The 18,360-nt window shown below is 42.5% G+C and overlaps 1 protein-coding gene across 1 annotated transcript in view; it reads left to right on the forward strand.

Annotated features, from left to right (window-relative positions):
• The window catches only part of FAM117B (family with sequence similarity 117 member B), an 88,436-nt gene that overhangs the window by 16,376 nt on the left and 53,700 nt on the right, over positions 1–18,360 (forward strand). The window contains exon 2 of the mRNA XM_081096160.1: positions 1,345–1,496. Within this exon, the coding sequence (XP_080952286.1) occupies positions 1,345–1,496 (152 nt within the window). The remainder of the gene's footprint in view (positions 1–1,344; positions 1,497–18,360) is intronic.

The following is an 18,360-nucleotide window of genomic DNA, read 5'->3' on the forward strand; positions in this document are numbered from 1 at the left end:
TATTTATGTTTAATATATTTAAGCTTCTTAATTTTCTTTAATTTACAGCATAAATTAAGCCTACACATCAAAAAAAAAAAAAAAGGAGATATGAGGGTGTTTCTTCTGCATCACCTCTAACTTCCTATTACCTCTAGTATTTTGCTTTTGGTTTACATCTAAGTATATAACTATTTGTATCTTGAAATGCAAAATTTTTTGCATATGTGGCTTTAATTAGAACTCCTGCAGCCTGGTTAATATGGTTTCTTGCAGTGTATTTACTGTAACAAAATCTCACTAAGGTAAGGATTTTTATAGAAGTAGGTTAAAGTGTAATTTTAACTTTATCTTAATTGCCTTATGTCCTTTTGAGTATAGATGGTATAATGATGAATGAGAATTTTACATATCATACCAATTTAATTTTAAAACCTAGATGAACACTTTTTAAGTTGATAGACATACATTTGTCTTTTCTGTGTGTGTGTGTGTGTTTGTAGGGGTAATTGCAGTTGTAAGAAATAAAACAAAGAGATTTTTTGTACACTTGGCCTGGGTTCCCCAATGACATTTTGTAGAACTATTACTCTACAACGTTATAGCCAGAATATTGACATTGTGCAATTCACTGCTTCATTCAGATGTCTTCAATTTTACTTGTATTCTTTTGTGTGTGTGTGTAATTCTATACTTTTACTCTTTTTTTATGTTTCTATATCTGCCACTTCAGTCAAGATATTGAATACTTCCTTATCACAAAGGTCCCTGCTTCTCTCCCAGTACTTTTATTTTTCCTCCCTTATCTCTAACCCCTGGGGATCCCGGGTTGGCAGGTGCTAATGCACCAATCAGCCACTGGTCCCCCCAGGCCGCCCCAAGCCTGTGGGCCTGTGCCTAGGCCAGGAGTGGCCGGGGTCCCAGAACATGACAGAGGATGCAGGTTGGGCTGAGGGGTCTGGCCCCACCCCTCACCCTCACCCCCGAGTGCACAAATTTTTGTGCACCGGGCTACTAGTCTATATATAAAAGGCTAATATGTAAATTGTCCCCATGGGAGTTTGACGGGAGACTGATCGCTTGCTATGATGTGTGTGGACCACCAGGGGGTGGCGTGGAACGAAGGAAGGCCCCAGCTGGCAGCTGGGGAAGGGAGGCTCTGGCCGGCCCTGATCGCCAGCCAGGCTTGAGGGACACTACCCGTGCATGAATTTCGTGCACCAGGCCTCTAGTAGTTTGTAATTTCTTTTTGTTATATATATTTTATATTTTAGTTAGGAAACTCCTGACTGTTTTAAAACTTAGGTTCTACTTTTTTTCTTCTTTCATCTATTTTTAAAATAAATATATTTGCCTTAAATTTAGGTGACAAAACACGACCGCCTTCCTCAAGCCCCTCTACTATTATTCACCGCACTTCCTCTCTGGATACACTTGCTGCTCCATACCTTGCAGGGCACTGGCCTCGTGATAATCATGGTCAAACTGCTCCTTGCATGAAGGACAAAGCTACACAGGTAGGTGTATTACAGGTCTTATCCTGAATTGTTTTATTCTGAGACTGTTTCTCATAATTTTTATTTTTGTTTCTCATAATTATTTGTTTTGGTCTGTGATCAAATTCTTAAAACATCCACGTATCTTAGAATAATCTGAAGCTTATCAAAAGAGCAGATTCCCAGGCCTGATCTCCAGATATTCTGTAGTAGATTTTGGTTGAGGCTTGAGAATGTAAAGGGTGTCCCAAAATTCACGCAAGATTTGAATTTTGCGTGAGCATTAGCAACAACAACAAAAAATAAAAGCCTAATTTTACTTGGTTCATTGAATCAGATTCTAATATCTGTTGCCTTTTGATTTCAATCCCTTCAATTTGATAAGCATTACCAAGTACCAGTTATGGCCCAGAAGCAGGGACAAAGAAGACCAATGAAGACCATGGCTTTGCGTGTGTGCCAGCAAAGCCGTGGAGGCCATTTACCCGATGTGTTATTCCATACATAACCCTATACTGTATACTTTATGAATCAGTAAAAAATTTACAATTTTTAATTATAAACCTGTGTTTTCTATCAAAATTACTTCTTGCATGAATTTTGGGACACCCTATACATTTTAAAGATTTCCCCCTACTGGTCTTAAGTGGAATTTTTCATATATTACTACCTCTGAATTACTGTCACTGGCTAACTACTTTTTGTTTATTAACAAAAGTTTTTCTACCTTTTCAATTACCTATGGTTGTTTTTTTGTGAGCACTTTCACACCCTTTGTAACATTAGCACTCTCGATGGCCTTTTTATGTTTTAAAAACATTCTCTCCTTTGTTGCCTGAGAGATACTTTTTGTCATGCATGAATGGGCTGTCAGGTTGAAAACTGAAGTTTTGTTCCACAACCAAGATGTTTTTTCCGTGAACAACTTGGTCGAGAATGGAATTGTTCTAGATGGGAGACGTTTGACTGAATTGTATTACTTATTCTTAATTTCTGAGTGGTTATTTTATGTGGTTTCTATGTCCTTTATTGATGCTTATATCTCTTTGTTTAAGGTCTCACTGAGATAACCATTCTTCCCCTAAAGTCTAGAGCAGGGGTGGGCAAACTTTTTGACTCGAGGGCCACAATGGGTTCTTAAACTGGACCAGAGGGCCGGAACAAAAGCATGGATGGAGTGTTTGTGTGAACTAATATAAATTCAAAGTAAACATCATTACATAAAAGGGTACCGTCTTTTTTTTCAATAGTTTTATTCATTTCAAACGGGCCGGCCCAGCCCTCGGGCCGTAGTTTGCCCACGGCTGGTCTAGAGCATCTTTAAAACCATTGTCTTAAATTCTGCTTCTGGTATTTTGATTGCTTCATTTAATTTAATTCTTTGGGTATTTTTCTTACTCTTTAACTTGGGGTATATTTATTTATTTCCCCATTTTGTCTCTGTGTATTAGGTAGATCGGGTACAACTCCCAAACTTGTTATGGTGGCTTTATGATGAAGGTGTTGGGCTCAGTGGCAAAACCTTCCAGAGCACCTGAGCTCCATGCTCCAGGAATATTTCTTGTGTGTTATATGCACCCTCCTGTTGTAGTTTAGTTTTGAATGCTGTTTAGCCTTTTGTGGGTGGACTTAACCCTTCAGGCTGGCTGACCATAAGGATAAACCTCAATCACTGTGTGAGATGTGCAGGGGCTGTCCCCTAAGGTGAAGTTGTTTCCAGCAGGGCCTAGTGCCTACCAGAATTCCTTTTTGGGTATGCCAATTGTTTGGTTATTTGGGTTGAGCTCTGGTGTGATCTGAAGTCCACCCTGGTTGTGTTGGTTCTGGGCCCACTTGGGTGGGGTTCATGTCAGATGTTATGCTTAACCAGCATTGGGCTACCTGTCTGGAGCTACTATATTTTTCACCTTTGTGGCTGCATCTCCTTGGCCTGGGTGTTTGTGGGAGAAGCCAGTCTATATATATAAAAGCCTAATATGCAAATTTTCCCCACAGGAGTTCAGCCGGGAGACCAGTCGCTTGCTATGACATGTGCTGACTACTAGGGGGTGGCACAGAATGAAGGAAGGCCCTGGCCAGCAGCTGGAAGCTGGGGAAGGGAGGGCCCTGACTGGCAGCCGGAAGGCCACGATTGGCCCTGATTGCCGGCCAGGCTTAGTTACCCTACCCGTGCACGAATTTCGTGTGCTGGGCCTCTAGTATGTGTATAAGAGTCAGTTTCCTTCAACTTCGAGCTGGGGGCATGTAAGAGGACAGGTTCTCTGAGGTCCACCTGTCCTTGTCAGCTACTCCACCTCTCCCTGGGGTTGCCTAATCTTCCTCCAGAGTCTTCTGAAGGATGATTAGAGAGTGTGCCCAGGCTGCCTGCAACCCACAGCCCCTTCCACAAGTTGCAAGCTTGGTAGGGGTGGGTAACCAGGGTTGGGAGGATGGAGCTAGTGCAGTGATGGCGAACCTTTTGAGCTCGGCGTGCCAGCATTTTGAAAAACCCTAACTTAACTCTGGTGCCATGTCACATATAGAAATTTTTTGATATTTGCAACCATAGTAAAACAAAGATTCATATTTTTGATATTTATTTTATATATTTAAATACCATTTAACAAAGAAAAATCAACCAAAAAAATGAGTTCTCGTGTCACCTCTGACACGCGTGTCATAGGTTCACCATCACTGAGCTAGTGTCCCCTCTTGGAGGTCATGTGGTCAGGCACTTAATGAGAGGAAAAGTGGTCCCTACTCCAGAGCCAAACCACTCAGTCTCTGCTAGAGTCTCCAACTCTGGTTCACCCGGGAGGGGCATGCCGCAAGTTTAAGTTGGGTGCAGCCAGCCATCCTCTCTGCATGAGTCAGCTCTGCTGGGCAGAGCCACTGGACTCAGGAGGACAGATCAAGAGTCTCCCGTTGGGATTGATGCTGGCTCAGCTCGCAGGAGTGGGCTAAGCACTTTTTCCTGGTCGCAGACAGTAGCCTCTGAGAGACTCACACTCTGATATCTCAGCTCTGAGCAGCTCTCCCTTCCGCCTGCGGAACTGAGCTCAGCTAGGTTGGGTGTCTGGGACTTGGAAGGGCAGGTCCAAACAGACTCTCATTGGGGGGTGGTGCCTGCAAGCCTGTAGTAGGGGGGCAGGCACTTCTTCCCCTTCCTGGGGAGGGTGTGGTGAGCTTGCAGAGAAGATAAATGGGGCTTCTGGGGATATAGCTACACAAACCAGCACCCAACTTTCTAATTCTTAAACAAAAGCTTCCCTGGGAGCCCTGGCCTGGTGGCTTAGTTTGTTGGAGCGTTGTCTGGAAAGTTGTGGGTTCAGTCCTTGGTCGTGGTGGGATAGGAGGCAATAAATTGATGTCTCTCCGCACCCCCCCCCCCCATCTCCCTCTAAAATCAGTAAGCATATCCTGGAGTGGGGATTACATAAAAAAAAAAAATAAGTAAGTAAATAATTTTTAAAAAGCTTCTCCAGGAGGCTATGAAAGTGCCAGCTCTGCACAACACTCTGATCCCCCCTGCACAGCTGAACTCAGCAGGACAAGGCCGGCCAAGTAATTCAACAGGTGGGGTTGGGTGGCACTGGCTGTGCTCAAGGCGGGGGAGATTGGCCCCCTTTCCAAAGGCACACAGTCTAGTCACTGTCTAAGTCTCTGTCAAGAGCCTCCTGAGAAAAAGGGCCCAGCACAGCAGAGTGGTTTCATCAGCAGTTGGGGACCAGGCAGTGTAATCCCAGGCTGGTGCTATAACAACAGGAGTGCTCTGACCTGGGAAGGTGTCTGTGTCTTTAGCAGACTCACTTGTCTCCCAGGCAGACTGAACCCCCACCGGTTTTCACCAGCAGATGCTCATCTATGCAGGTTCCTCTTTCCATCACTGTTGCTCTGTGTTGGGGATCCTTCTGTGGGTTAAGACCCCACGCTCCTGGGGGAAAGGAGTTTCTGTTTCCTATCTTTTTGAAGTTCTCACTGAGATCATTGACCATTCTTATTACCAGAGTTTTGACCTCTGCACCAGATACATTGCTTGTCTCCAATTTGTTTAATTCTTTTTTTGGAGTTCTGTTCTTTCATCTGGGACATGGTTTTTTGTCTCCTCATTTTGGTTGCCTCTCTGTTTTGGTAAGCGTGTTTTTATGTAGCAAGTGTCCTGTGTGGCTCAGTGGCACATGCTTTCTGTTCACCTGAGCCAGGCACTCAGGTGTGTTCCTCGTGTGGGTCCTATGTGCCCTCCAGTGTAGTTGAGCCTTGATTGCTGTTGGCATGTCGATGGGAGGGAATTGACCCTCAGACTGATTGGTTTGAGGACTGGTTGCGACTATTGTGGAGGAGATACTGTGCAAAGGCTAATCCTATGGAGCTGGATTCGCTTTAGTGGGGTTCTGGTGCCTGCCCAGTCTACCTTTTGAGTGTGTTGTTTGTGGAAGTGGTGCTCTGATGGAGTCTGAAGTTGGGCACTGGGTATGTTGGTTCTCAGGCCTCTTGGAAGGTGCAGGCCAACCAAGATCAGCCACTGTCTGTGCTCTGCTTGGGGGCCTCCTGCTCTGAGCTATAAAGTGACCTGCCAATAGTTGCTCCTTGTGTTGGATTTGGTGGTGCCTGAGAGAGGCCAAGTTGTGCACCAAGTCTGGCTACCACAAGTGTCTAGCCCAGGGGTGGGCAAACTTTTTGACTCGAGGGCCACAATGGGTTCTTAAACTGGACTGGAGGGCCGGAACAAACGCATGGATGGAGTGTTTGTGTGAACTAATATAAATTCAAAGTAAACATCATTACATAAAAGGGTACAGTCTTTTTTTTCAATAGTTTTATTCATTGGCCCGCGGGCTGTAGTTTGCCCACGGCTGGTCTAGCCTGAGGCCACTTACCAAGTGATACAGGGCACATTGAGGCCAAATTCCATATGTTTAGGGTTTGTGAGCCTTTAAGTGATTTTAGGAAAGTCTCCTATATTATGAGCCAAGACAGGCCATTTGTATGGAAAACCACTGGAAGAGGCTTGCTTGGGCCCACAAGTTGGGTGGGTCAGGGTCGATGGTGTTAGCCAGGGTGATGGATACTCAGATGTAGTGCCTGCCTGCACCTGTAGGGGGAGAACTTAGCAAAGGAATAATGGTCTCTGTTAGCATTTCTAAGAGAATGCTGCACCTCTAGCCCTTGATGTAAAGACAGACAATTTAGTACCTTCTCATGTATCCCTGGTGGCTTTTGAGCTGCCAGCTTAGCACTGGAGTTCAAAATGAGTGAGCCTGTCAGCAAATAAGTTTGTGCAGGCCCTTTAAGAGGAATGCTGGGACTCCAGAAGCCTCCATCGCAGCTACAATCTCTGCTGATTTTCACAGCCAGAACTTAGGGGAACTTCTCTTCCTGGCACTAAAACCCATGGGCTGGAGGACCTGATGCGGGGTTGGGAGCCCTCACTCCTTAAGGGGGAACCTCTGCCCCCAGGATAACCCTTCTGATTTATTTATTTATTCTTTATTTTTATTGATTTCAGAGAGGAATGGAGAGGGGGAGAGAGAAACACAAATGATGAGAGAGAATCATTGATTGGCTGCCTCCTGCATGCCCCACACTAGGGATCGAGCCCACAACCTCAGCATATGTGCCCTTGACCGGAGTCGAACCCAAGACCCTTCAGTCTGCAGGCTGACGCTTTTATCTATTGAGCCAAACCAGCTAGGGCTATCCTGATTTTTAACTGCTTCATGTGGGTGAGACCAGCCCATTCTTCTTTACCCCTCTTACTAGTCTTGACTTGTATATTTTTAGTTATAGGGCTTCTGTTCAACTAGACTTCAGGCAGTACTCAATGATGGTTCTGTAAATGTAGTTGTAACTTTGAGTGGTTATGGGAGGAGGTGAGTACAGCTGCTTCACCATCTTGACCCACCTGTATCAACTTTTTGTTTTGCTTTTTATTTTAATTTTTAGTGCTTTAAAATTAATTTTCTATCTTCTAATTTTTTAGTATTTTATTTTTTTAGCTTCCTCAATTAAAGTCTTAGTTCATATGTTTTTAGTCTGTCTTATTTATAAATAAATGCTTTTAAATCTATAAAATCCCCTCCCTATATGTGTCACTTTAGAATTCCTTATGAACCAGAAACAAGAAATTTGTGCTCACCTGTGTAAAAACAATGCATGGTAGTAAGATTGCAAAAATTAATCTTTAGTGACCATTTTTTTAAAATCTCAGATTATTTAAAATTTTAACAAAAGCAAAAAGCAGTAATGTCAGAATGCAGATGCATACTTTGGTCATAGTCCATGTCTACATCCCCCTTTAGATACTGAGGTACTGAATGTACAGATCACCACAAAAAATTGAATTTAAGCCTAAATAAACCATTTCGGAAACTTACAGACCACACCAATTTTTACCTTCACCAATAAATGTTTCTAACCCCAAATTAAAGTTACACAGAAAATGAACTTCAGTAGTGAGAGTGACTAATACTAATTTTTATGAAACATGATATGAATTAATTTTTCCTTTAATCTTGCGAAAATTTCTCCGAATCCCTTACTCCTGCCTGTGATGAAACATAGTTTGTGTGTAGGTGTGGCCAGGTCTGTTATAAGAAGAAATTTCCCTACCATTGTTCTTTATTGAAATTGTGCATACTAAAAAAATGTCACAAGTTTTCTTTTAATCTTCTTTTCTAGAAATGAGAAATTTCCTATAAACTTGCAGTTTACTGTGGACTTGATCAGTTAAACTTTCTTTCATGAGTGAATAAGAAAAGGATTGTTAAAAATATCATCAGAAACAATCAAAATAATAAAGAATTCAATTAAGTAATTATAAGGCATAAACATAAATATTTATTAATGTTATGATGCAGCGATTTGTGGAAGGGAGAGAGTGTGGAGGAGAGAGAGAGAAACATCAATGTGAGAGAGAGAGACTTCTATTGGTTGCCTCCTGCACGGGCCCTGACCAAACCAGGGGTCGAGCCTGCAACCGAGGTACATGCCCTTGACTGGGAATTGAACCCTCAATCCTTTGGTCTGCTGGCCAGTGCTCTAACCACTGAGAAAACCAGCCAGGGCAACAAATGACAATTTTATATATTTCAAGTCCACAACTCAGTGTTTTGAGTTATGTGTATGTTGTGAAATGATCATGACAAGTTAACCTGTCCACTAACTCACATAGTTAGTTACTTGTTTTATTCTTTTTTAGTGTGGAGAATTCTTAAGATCTACCCTCTTAATAATTTTCAAATTTCTCTGCCTTCTTGCATATATAATTTAATCCACAGCTTGCTTCTCTGGTATTGAAAAAGTAGCTTTAATTGTTTCTTTTTTAAAAAATATATTTTTATTGATTTCAGAGAGGAGGGGAGAGAGATAGAAACATTAATGATAAGAGAGCATCATTGATCAGCTGCCTCCTGCATGCCCCCTACTGGGGATTGAGCCCACAACCCAGGCATGTGTCCTGACTGGGAATCAAACCTCGAACTCCTGGTTCCTAGGTCGATGCTCAACCACAGAGCCACACAGGCTGGGCTAGCTTCAGTTGTTTCAAGCTTTATACCTTACACCATAACATCCAGGACAAGAAAGAGTGTCTCTTTTCCTTACCATCACACTTAAGAATTAGACTTCATATGAACTGTATTACCTTAGAGCAGATACCTAGCCCTGAACCATCACTCTGAGCTCTAGGATAAGTGAGGTCTAAATGATGATTTGGCTTAAATTATAGATTACCAGTCCATCCTTTAGCCTATTACATTATCAGGGATGCTTTCTCATATTTACCTTAGGCTGATGAGGTTTAAAGTACAGATGAGAGTGGAATCAACCAACCATAAACCACATGGCTGCTCTGCATGGTGACAAGGTAGATTAGCACCTAGAGAAGCAGCAACCAGTCTAATTCAGTTAGGAAGAGTGCAGCGGTCCCACTGCTTACTCTCCCTCATCCCATTATTTTGACCTTTTCCTCCCTCTCCCATCTCAACTTTATTTTGCAAAAATTTTGATATGTGCAGATGTACTAGGTTCATAAGGATGTTCTCTTTGCCAGTCCCCCCCATCTCAGCTCTCTAAACAAACTAGAACTCAGTCTCTTTTCCCTAATTTAATCCAATAAGTTGCTGTACTAAGAAACTAAGATCTAACAATGAAAACAGTGAACTTGTGGAATCAAATTAGGAAGGCAAAACTTTCAAGCTCAGAAGGCAGTGATCTTTCTTTCCCCACTACTTTATACTCTATGTCCCTGCTGCATAAAAAGTGCTTAAGAATTATTTTTGGAATTAATTAATGAAGTAATTGAAGTCTAGTCATGGATATATCAACTTATACTGCAGTTCGTGCTAAGTTGAACAAAGTGACATTCTGCCTTCTTATTTTAGTTCTCACACTATAAACAGCTGTCCCTTTCATGGTCTATTTAGTGCCACATTTTCTACATTTTTTTTTCTTTGTGTTGGTAATTTAGATGTTTAAAATATCCTTGAAACAGTACAGATGAGCTCTCTAGTGTTCCTAAGCACAAATAGACTGTAATATGCCTTACAGAGGAAATGCATAGGTAGATATGCTTTGTTCTGGCATGAGTTACAGTGTTGTGGGCCGTGAGTTCAGTGTTAATAAATCTACAGTACAGTCTTTAGGCCTGGAAAAAAGCAAAGGGATTTGCCGATCTGTATGTGGAGCTGCTCACAATGCGCTAAAGTAACATTTATAATGCTACTAGAGGCCTGGAGCACAAAAATTTGTGCACTTGGGAGGGTCCCTCAGCCCGGCCTGTGCCCTCTTGCAGTCTGGAACCCCTCAGGAGATGACCACATGCTGACTTAGGCCTGCTCCCCAGGGGATTGGGCCTAAGTTGGCAGTCAGACATCCCTCTGGCAGCCCGGGAGCCCTCGGGGGATGTCTACTTGCCAGCGGGGGCAGGCCTAGCAGTCGGACATCCTTAGCGCTGCTGAGGAGGTGGGAGAGGCTCCCACCACCACCGCTGTACTGGCAGCCGTCAGCCTGGCTTGTGGCTGAGCAGAGCTCCCCCTGTGGGAGTGCACTGACCACCAGGGGGCAGCTCCTGCATTGAGCGTCTGCCCCCTGGTGGTCAGTATGTATCATAGTGACCAGTGATTCCCATACCCTCTGCTGTTAGGGTCAACTTGCATATTACCTTTTTATTATATAGGATAGAGGCCTGGTGCATGGGTGGGGGCCGGCTGGTTTGCCCTGAAGGGTGTCCTGGATCAGGGTGGGGGTCCCGCTGGGGTGCCTGGCCAGTCTGGGTGAGGGGCTGATGGCTGTTTGCAGGCTGGCCAAGTCCCCCAGCAGGGATCCCCACCCCATGAGGGTGTGGCCATCCTGGGTGAGGGGCTGATGGCTGTTTCCAGGCTGGCCACGGCCCTCAGCCACCCAAGCTCCCAGTGGAGGCTGGTTGGAAGCAGGTATCTGGGATTTATTTAGCTTTTGTAATTGAAACTTTGTTGCCTTTTGCAGAGGCCACAGCCGGCCAGGGCAGGCGGGAAGCTTGGCTTCCTCCTTCGCTGGGGCAACCAAGCTTCCGGCTTGCTCCAGCTCCGTGGCTGCTGGTCACCATCTTGTTTGGATTAATTTGCATATAGTCGCTCTGATTGGCTGGTGGGCATGGCTTGAGCATAGCGAAGGTATGGTCAATTAGCATCTTTGTCTTTTATTAGTGTAGATGATTAAGCTATGAAATAGATGGAGAAGGGACTGGATTTGTGAATTCATGATAAAATGACTATTTTTGTTTTTTTAAAGCATAATAGCCCAGCTGTATAGCTAAAAATACTTATAATTACATTGCCCAGGGTCAGGAAAATGTGAAACAGTCTTGGCTGGTGTTCTATTAAAAAATGCAACCCTAACCCTTGTGGTTCAGTTGATTGAGCACCATGCCATGCACCAAAAGGTCACCAGTTCTGTTCCTTGTGGGTTCGATCCCCAGTTTGGGTGCTTGCAGGAGCTGGCAGATTGCTGTTTCTTTCTCACATTGATGTTTCTTTCTCTTCCTCTCCCCTTCTCTCTCAAATCAATAAAAATATTAAAAAATATTACATGCAATAAATAAATTATTTGAAATTATATCTACGTTAAAAAAGGTGACTTTAAACAGAAACACACATAAAACAGAGATGTGTGTGTATTCTTTAGTTGATCAAAATGTTTTAACCAGAAATTTACAGGAGCATAACCTTATATTTTCCCTAGGAGCAGTGGCTCAGAATTCATTACCTCAGTGATCACAGTGTCTTTAACACAACCACCATAAATAGCAAGCATGTACTGTATGTACTCTCCTTGCTTTGGTCTCACTTCAGTCTTGACTGTCAACATGCTGTTCTCTTTTCTTGACCATCTTCTTTTTGCTTCTGTGACACACTTATACTGCTACCTCTCAGACTACGCCAATATCAGTTCTTTTCAAATTTTAATGTACCTATGAATGCCTTTTGATTTTGCTAAAATGTAGTTATGATTCAGTAAGTCTGAGGTGAGGTGCAAGAATATAGGTTTCTAACAAATTCCAAGGTGATAACTCTGCTGTTTGTCCCTGAGCCACACTAAATAGCAAGGACTATATTCTTCCTTCCTCTTTTGTTGAAAATACTTGGAGCAAAACTTTCACACCAGTAGGTCTCTATAGTTAAATTATTAGAATGGTCAGAGGTGCCCTAGCCCGTTTAGCTCAGTGGCTGGAGTATTAGCCTGTGAACTAAAGGGTTTCAGGTTTTATTTCAGTCAGGGCATGTACCTCAGTTACAGGCTCAATCCCCAACCCAGGTTGGGGGTGCATGCAGTAGGTAACCAATCGATGTGTCTCTCACATCAGTGTTTCTCTCTCTGTCTCTACCCCTCCTCTCTCTCTAAAAATCAATGGAAAATTAACCTTGGGTGAGGATTAAAAAAAAAAAAAAAGAATGGTCAGAGGCAAAATTGTGTTTCTCCTCAGGAACTCAGAGAAGTAAGTTACTAAGGAACTAGTAAAGGGTGAAGACTTAACAAAAAGAGCATAAAATGTCTCAATTACAACAAACATGTCAGGAAGATAAAGAATAAGAAAAGACTATATATTTGGCATAAATTTAACACAGACTTTTATTGAAAACATATTACATTTAGTTAATACACTTTGTAAATGATACAAACTTTAAAAAAGACATAGACTTGAGAGAAACCAAGATGGCAGCATAGGTAAACACCTGAAATTGCTGCCTCGCACAACCACTTCAAAAATACAACTAAAAGACGGAACGGACATCATCCAGAACCACAGGAAGGCTGGCTGAGTGGAAATTCTACAACTAGAAGGAAAGAGAAAAGCATACTGAGACTCAGAGGAGGTGCTGTGCGGAAGTAAAATACAAAGGTGCGGTGGTGCATGCAGAGAGGGCTGGCGGCTGAGGACATGATTGTCTTTTTCAATCGGGAGGGAGTCTCAGGCTCTGAGCTCCAGTTCTGGGCGAGTCCGAATTATAGGGGTGCCAGAAGAAGAGAGAGAGAGAGCAAGATATTGAAAACCTATTTGAAGAAATAATGACAGAAAACTTCCCCTATCTGGTGAAAGAAATAGACTTCCAAGTCCAGGAAGCGCAGAGAACCCCAAACAAAAGGAATCCAAAGAGGACCACACCAAGACACATCATAATTAAAATGCCAAGAGCAAAAGACAGAGAATCTTAAAAGCAGGAAGAGAAAGACAGTTACCTACAAGGGAGTACCCATACAACTGTCAGCTGATTTCTCAACAGAAACTTTGCAGGCCAGAAGGGAGTGGCAAGAAATATTCAAAGTGATGAATGGCAAGAACCTACAACCAAGATTACTTTATCCAGCAAAGCTATCATTCAGAATTGAAGGTCAGATAAAGAGCTTCACAGATAAGAAAAAGCTAAAGGAGTTCACCACCACCAAACCAGGATTATATGAAATGCTGAAAGGTATCCTTTAAGAAGAGGAAGAAGAAGAAAAAGGTAAAGATACAAATTATGAACAACAAATATGCATCTATCAACAAGTGAATCTAAAAATCAAGGGAATAAATAATCTGATGAACAGAATGAACTGGTGATTATAATAGAATCAGGGACATAGAAAGGGAATGGACTGACTATTCTCGGGGGGGAAAGGGTTGTGGGGGATGTGGGAATAGACTGGACAAAAATCGTGCACCTATGGATGAGGACAGTGGGTGGGGAGTGAGTGCGGAGGGTGGGGTGGGAATTGGGTGGAGGGGAGTTATGGGGGAAAAAAGAGGAACAAATGTAATAATCTGAACAATAAAGACTTAATTAAAAAAAAAAAAAGACATAGACTTTGTTCTTAAGCTTAAAAATCCAAAGGGGGAAAAAAAGGGCCTGCATAAACTGCAACAAAGGATAAAAAGTGAGAAGTAGATTCAGCAAAGTATGCTGAAAAGTATGGTGGGATTTCAGACACTGCTTCCACTTGTGAATCAGGGAAGGCCCCCATAAAGAAGTGACATCTGAAATGGGACTGAGATTCATCAATTTTTTAATATGTAGCGGTTGCTAGGATCTCATGTTATCCAGAGTTAAAATAAGACTTTTCATCTCTGAACCAGGTCAGAAAGCAAGTCCTGCAAAATTACATTTAGCTCATATTAATAATGGGTCATTAAACATAAATAAACAATAACAGTTGTACCAGGAGAGTTGATAGCATATTATCACCATGTGTGTTCAAATATATCCTGAGTCCTTCGGCTGCTGGAATCTCATTTCAAAGGATGAAGAGTGGGAGGAGGTTCACAGTGTGACCTAATAAGAACAGAGTTGAAAGTTACTCTGCATGAGGTGGAGGTGAGAATTGAAGAGTAAAAGAAAAGGGACTGAGGAAAGAAGGACTAAGAAGAGAGAAGGAGCAGGAGGGGAAGAGAGAGGGAAAGAGGGAGGAAGATAAGTAGGGAGTGGATAAAAGAAGAGGAAAGATGGGCATAAAAAACTCACCAGCGCTTCCTTAGCCAAAATGCAAGAGCTGTCAGAAGCACCAGGGGAACCATCACTGCCAAGATGATCCAGCCCATGGAGCCTTGATGATGTTCTGTGGGTTTGGGTGCACACAAGGTGTCATTTCAAATCCACCCCCTGTTTACTGCATTTCCCTGGTCTGCCTTTTTTCTTTGGAATGTTCTCATTAATCTCCTTTCTTCCTCTTTCTTCTCTCATCCCTCTTCAGAGATGAATCTTTCACCTCAACATCTTCCTACATCTGCAGGTCTCTCATTTTCAGCTTTTATTTATTGTATTAATTATTTTCATTCTTTTGGGTCTGGAGTCAATAATCCCAAATGTTTTACTTGGCTCTCCTGCTCTGCTTGTGGACCATTATCTACTCCCATTCCCAGTGTGGTCCCCAGTTTTTCTTACCCAAGTAGAGGAGGATGTCCTGGCCTCCTAGGCTGCTATGTCTCACCCGGCAATATAGGCCAGATGTCTCAGTGGCTCCCACATCCAAGAAAACCTCAAGGTACCATGTCCCATCAGCATTGGGCAAGATATCACTTTGTTGAGTGCCCTGTTGTACCTGTTCACCTCTCATCCACTTTACCGAAATTGGCTTTGGATGGAAGCCAGAGACATGGCAAACCAGCATCTGACTGCCAGGACCAGGCTTGGGACCATTGGACAGCCAGGCCTCTGGTTTTACTGCAGAGAACAGGAGAGATATTCAGATAAGGACACTAACACAGACTTGGAGGTTCATATCTTCACACCAGTTTAGACAGACAATCTATCCCACGCTGGGAATTGATAGACGTGTCTGTCTAAACTTATGTGAAGATATAAACCTCTTCAATGTAAAGGGGAGGTAGGAAGGTAAAGTTTAGAATAGAAAATGCTTGGAGGAAGGATGTGAGACTGACCTTTTCTCTGGAGATCTGCCTTCCCTGCATCAAAGACGCCCAAAAGGAAACGTGGGCAGGTGTCCCAGAGCATCCTCTGTGTTATTATATTGGTGACATGGTACTGATTGAATAGTCTACACACCTCCTGAGCTCTATTGTCACCCTTTGAAGATGGCAGCCATGAATTGTTCTGGAAGTTCAGGAGTTCTGATCCTTGATAAGCAAATTTCAGGAAGACTACCTTGCCTTCCCGAGGGTGCAGCTCACAGCCTCCTGTTATTTGTACCTCAAAGGGATCTAGGGAAGAAGGGTTGTAAATTAGAGGAAAGAGGGAGTAAAGGCGAAATTAGTGGAAGCAAAAAAGGAAATATAAGAGAGGATTTTGGGATATTAGAGGTAATGGAACAAAGTTTAGTTTGATCAGAAGTTCAGAAAATGCATAATTGGTGCTAGTTGAAGGTGGGGAAAAAATGACATATTTTCTGGAAATTGAAGGGAGCAAATTGAAAGAAGGTGACATAAATGATGAGAGCAAGAGAATAAAGAAGGATTTAGTGTGAGAGTTGTGATTATAATCTAGGGCAGCAGTTGCCAACCGGTGGTCCATGGACCACTGGTGGTTCGTGAGGTCCAAAAGGTTGGCGACCGCTGATCTAGGGTGAATGCAATGCCATAGGTTACAATGAATGGACAGACAGAAATTGCTGAAGTGATTGAATGCAGGGAAAAATCGGAATAGGAAACTCACTGAGACATCCACATCCCACCCACAGTGCACCTCCACATTTTGGGAATTGAACTTACACTCAAACTTCCATTCACTGACGTGCTTGCGAATTACAAACGGCAGTTCGGTGTGTAACCTTCGGAAGAACTTTTCCATTTCTGTTATTTCCTTCTTGCTGAAGTTGCCCTTGGACCAAGGCCGCAGGAAAATAAGACTGTAAGAGTTACTGTTCCAGCCAAGAATCTGCAACTCACCCAACCAACCAGAGCCCCAGTTTTGTGTCCAGGAATGATTGTAGAAGGATGAGATATGGATCATGTGGAGGGAGATCTGCTCCTGGAAGGCTGTGTCAAAAGAACAGACATAATGTGGAGAAAAAAAGATATTGGGAAGGAGAGAGAATGAAGAAAGGTGTCAGAAAGGGAAAACTCAGAATCTGGAGATAAGGGAAGCCATTGTTATCTCAGCAAACATTCACCTGCCCAAGGCCCCATGCTTTACAAACAACCTTCAGAAAAGCACAGGGTCCTAGAGTATGGTATATTCAGAATGGAACTGTGCTGACATTCTCACTCTCCAGGTATGCCGTGAGGACAATGTGCATATACACCGCACGTTCCCCCCACCCCAACCCTGAACTGGGTAGTTGCTAGAATTCTTACCATCTTCATTGTCACCAGCTGCGAGGAGAACTGCTAGCAATGTAATCTGCAGAAACAGCATTTCAGTTACAGATGTTATTTCTTTCTCTCAGAAAGTTTGTCTTCGATTTGTGTTTTAAATAAACCTACCCCACAATACCTCTATTCTGACTAACTTGTTCTACCAACAAACCACCAAAAAAAACCACACACAAAAAAAACCCAACAAAAAACACACACCAGTGCTCGTTCCCTAAACCCTAGACACCAATTCAGCCTCTCATTTCCCCTCCAGTTCTGACTGTCTTCTCTGGCTTTCATTATCTCACCTCATTACCAGCCTTCAGTCTGTTCATCTTTCTCTAATTCAGCCGCTATAGAATACATAAGTCTTATGTGGCATTGAAAAGTCAATTTACCTCTGGGGACATTTTATTTTCATTCATACAATAAAAGCATAAAACTAATTGGCTTTTCTATTCCTACCTGATGTTCTTATGCCCCTGCTCTTTTCTGTAACTCTTTCCTTTTCTTGCCAAATTTAAATATTCCCCGAATAATCTCTTCTTCTATGTAAGCCACATCCCACCTCATTCATATATCTGACATCTCATTAGTGGCTTTATTTGATTTTCAGAATCTCCTATGCCCTGTATAACAGTATAAACTACTACTCCATTATCCTTAGGGAAGAACCAGTGGCCATCACAGAGACCACAGGAACCTGGAAACATAAAGAAAAATCTCCTCTGACTTGCACTGATATATACCCAAATGAATATTTACCCAAAAGTCACTCAGCACCTGCCTGGAAATAAGCACCTTGCAACCCTCATGAATATCTAGTGGTCTACAAGGCAATCACTTTATTCAAGGAGCTTTTATTCTACTTAAGAAGAAAGCACATAAACCAAGAATTATAAATCTTGGTGTGATGGATTTTATTATAATGTAGAGAGTCTAAACAAAAACAAACCTTCTCAAAAGAATATTTTGTAAAGTGGCAGTCCTTAACTGATGTTGCCCACTCAGAATCTTGACTTCAGTGGTTTGCTCAGGGTTTAGGTCTGTATACCTCTGCTGTACTGCATCCCCAACTCTAGCAGAATGCCTCCTGGCAAGGTGCTCAATGAATAATTTTGAATGATTAAATAATTTGGTTCAGGCATCCAATTTTTTTAATTACGCAGATTTTTAACAATTTTTTAACACATCAGAAATAATTACTTGTATTTCTACTTGGTGAAATGAGAATCTCATGAAGTTTTATTTTGAATTAAAATATATGCTTATAAGCATTATGTTTACACAGAGGGTTATGCTGTAAATCTCCCATTAGCAATAATTTTTAAAAATCAGTGATAGAGGAACCCAGATGGTGGCATAAGGTAAACACCTGTACATGCTGCCTCTCACAACCACATCAAAACTACAACTAAAAGACAAAATGGCTATCATCCAGATAGCCAGTGGCTGACTTTGCATCTCCTTGGAGATCCAGGAGCCAGTGTATCCAGTGGTCAGCTGGCTGAGTGGAAGTTCTACAACTAGAAGGAAAGAAAAAAGCACATTGAACTGGCTACAAGGTGTGGAGGCACAGAAGAGCGGAGGTACGAAGGCGCGTGAAATGGGCTGGCAACTGGGTGTGCTGTTTTTTTCATT

The sequence above is a fragment of the Myotis nattereri genome, assembly GCF_964212035.1.
Source record: "Myotis nattereri genome assembly, chromosome: 7".
NCBI lineage: Eukaryota > Metazoa > Chordata > Mammalia > Chiroptera > Vespertilionidae > Myotis > Myotis nattereri.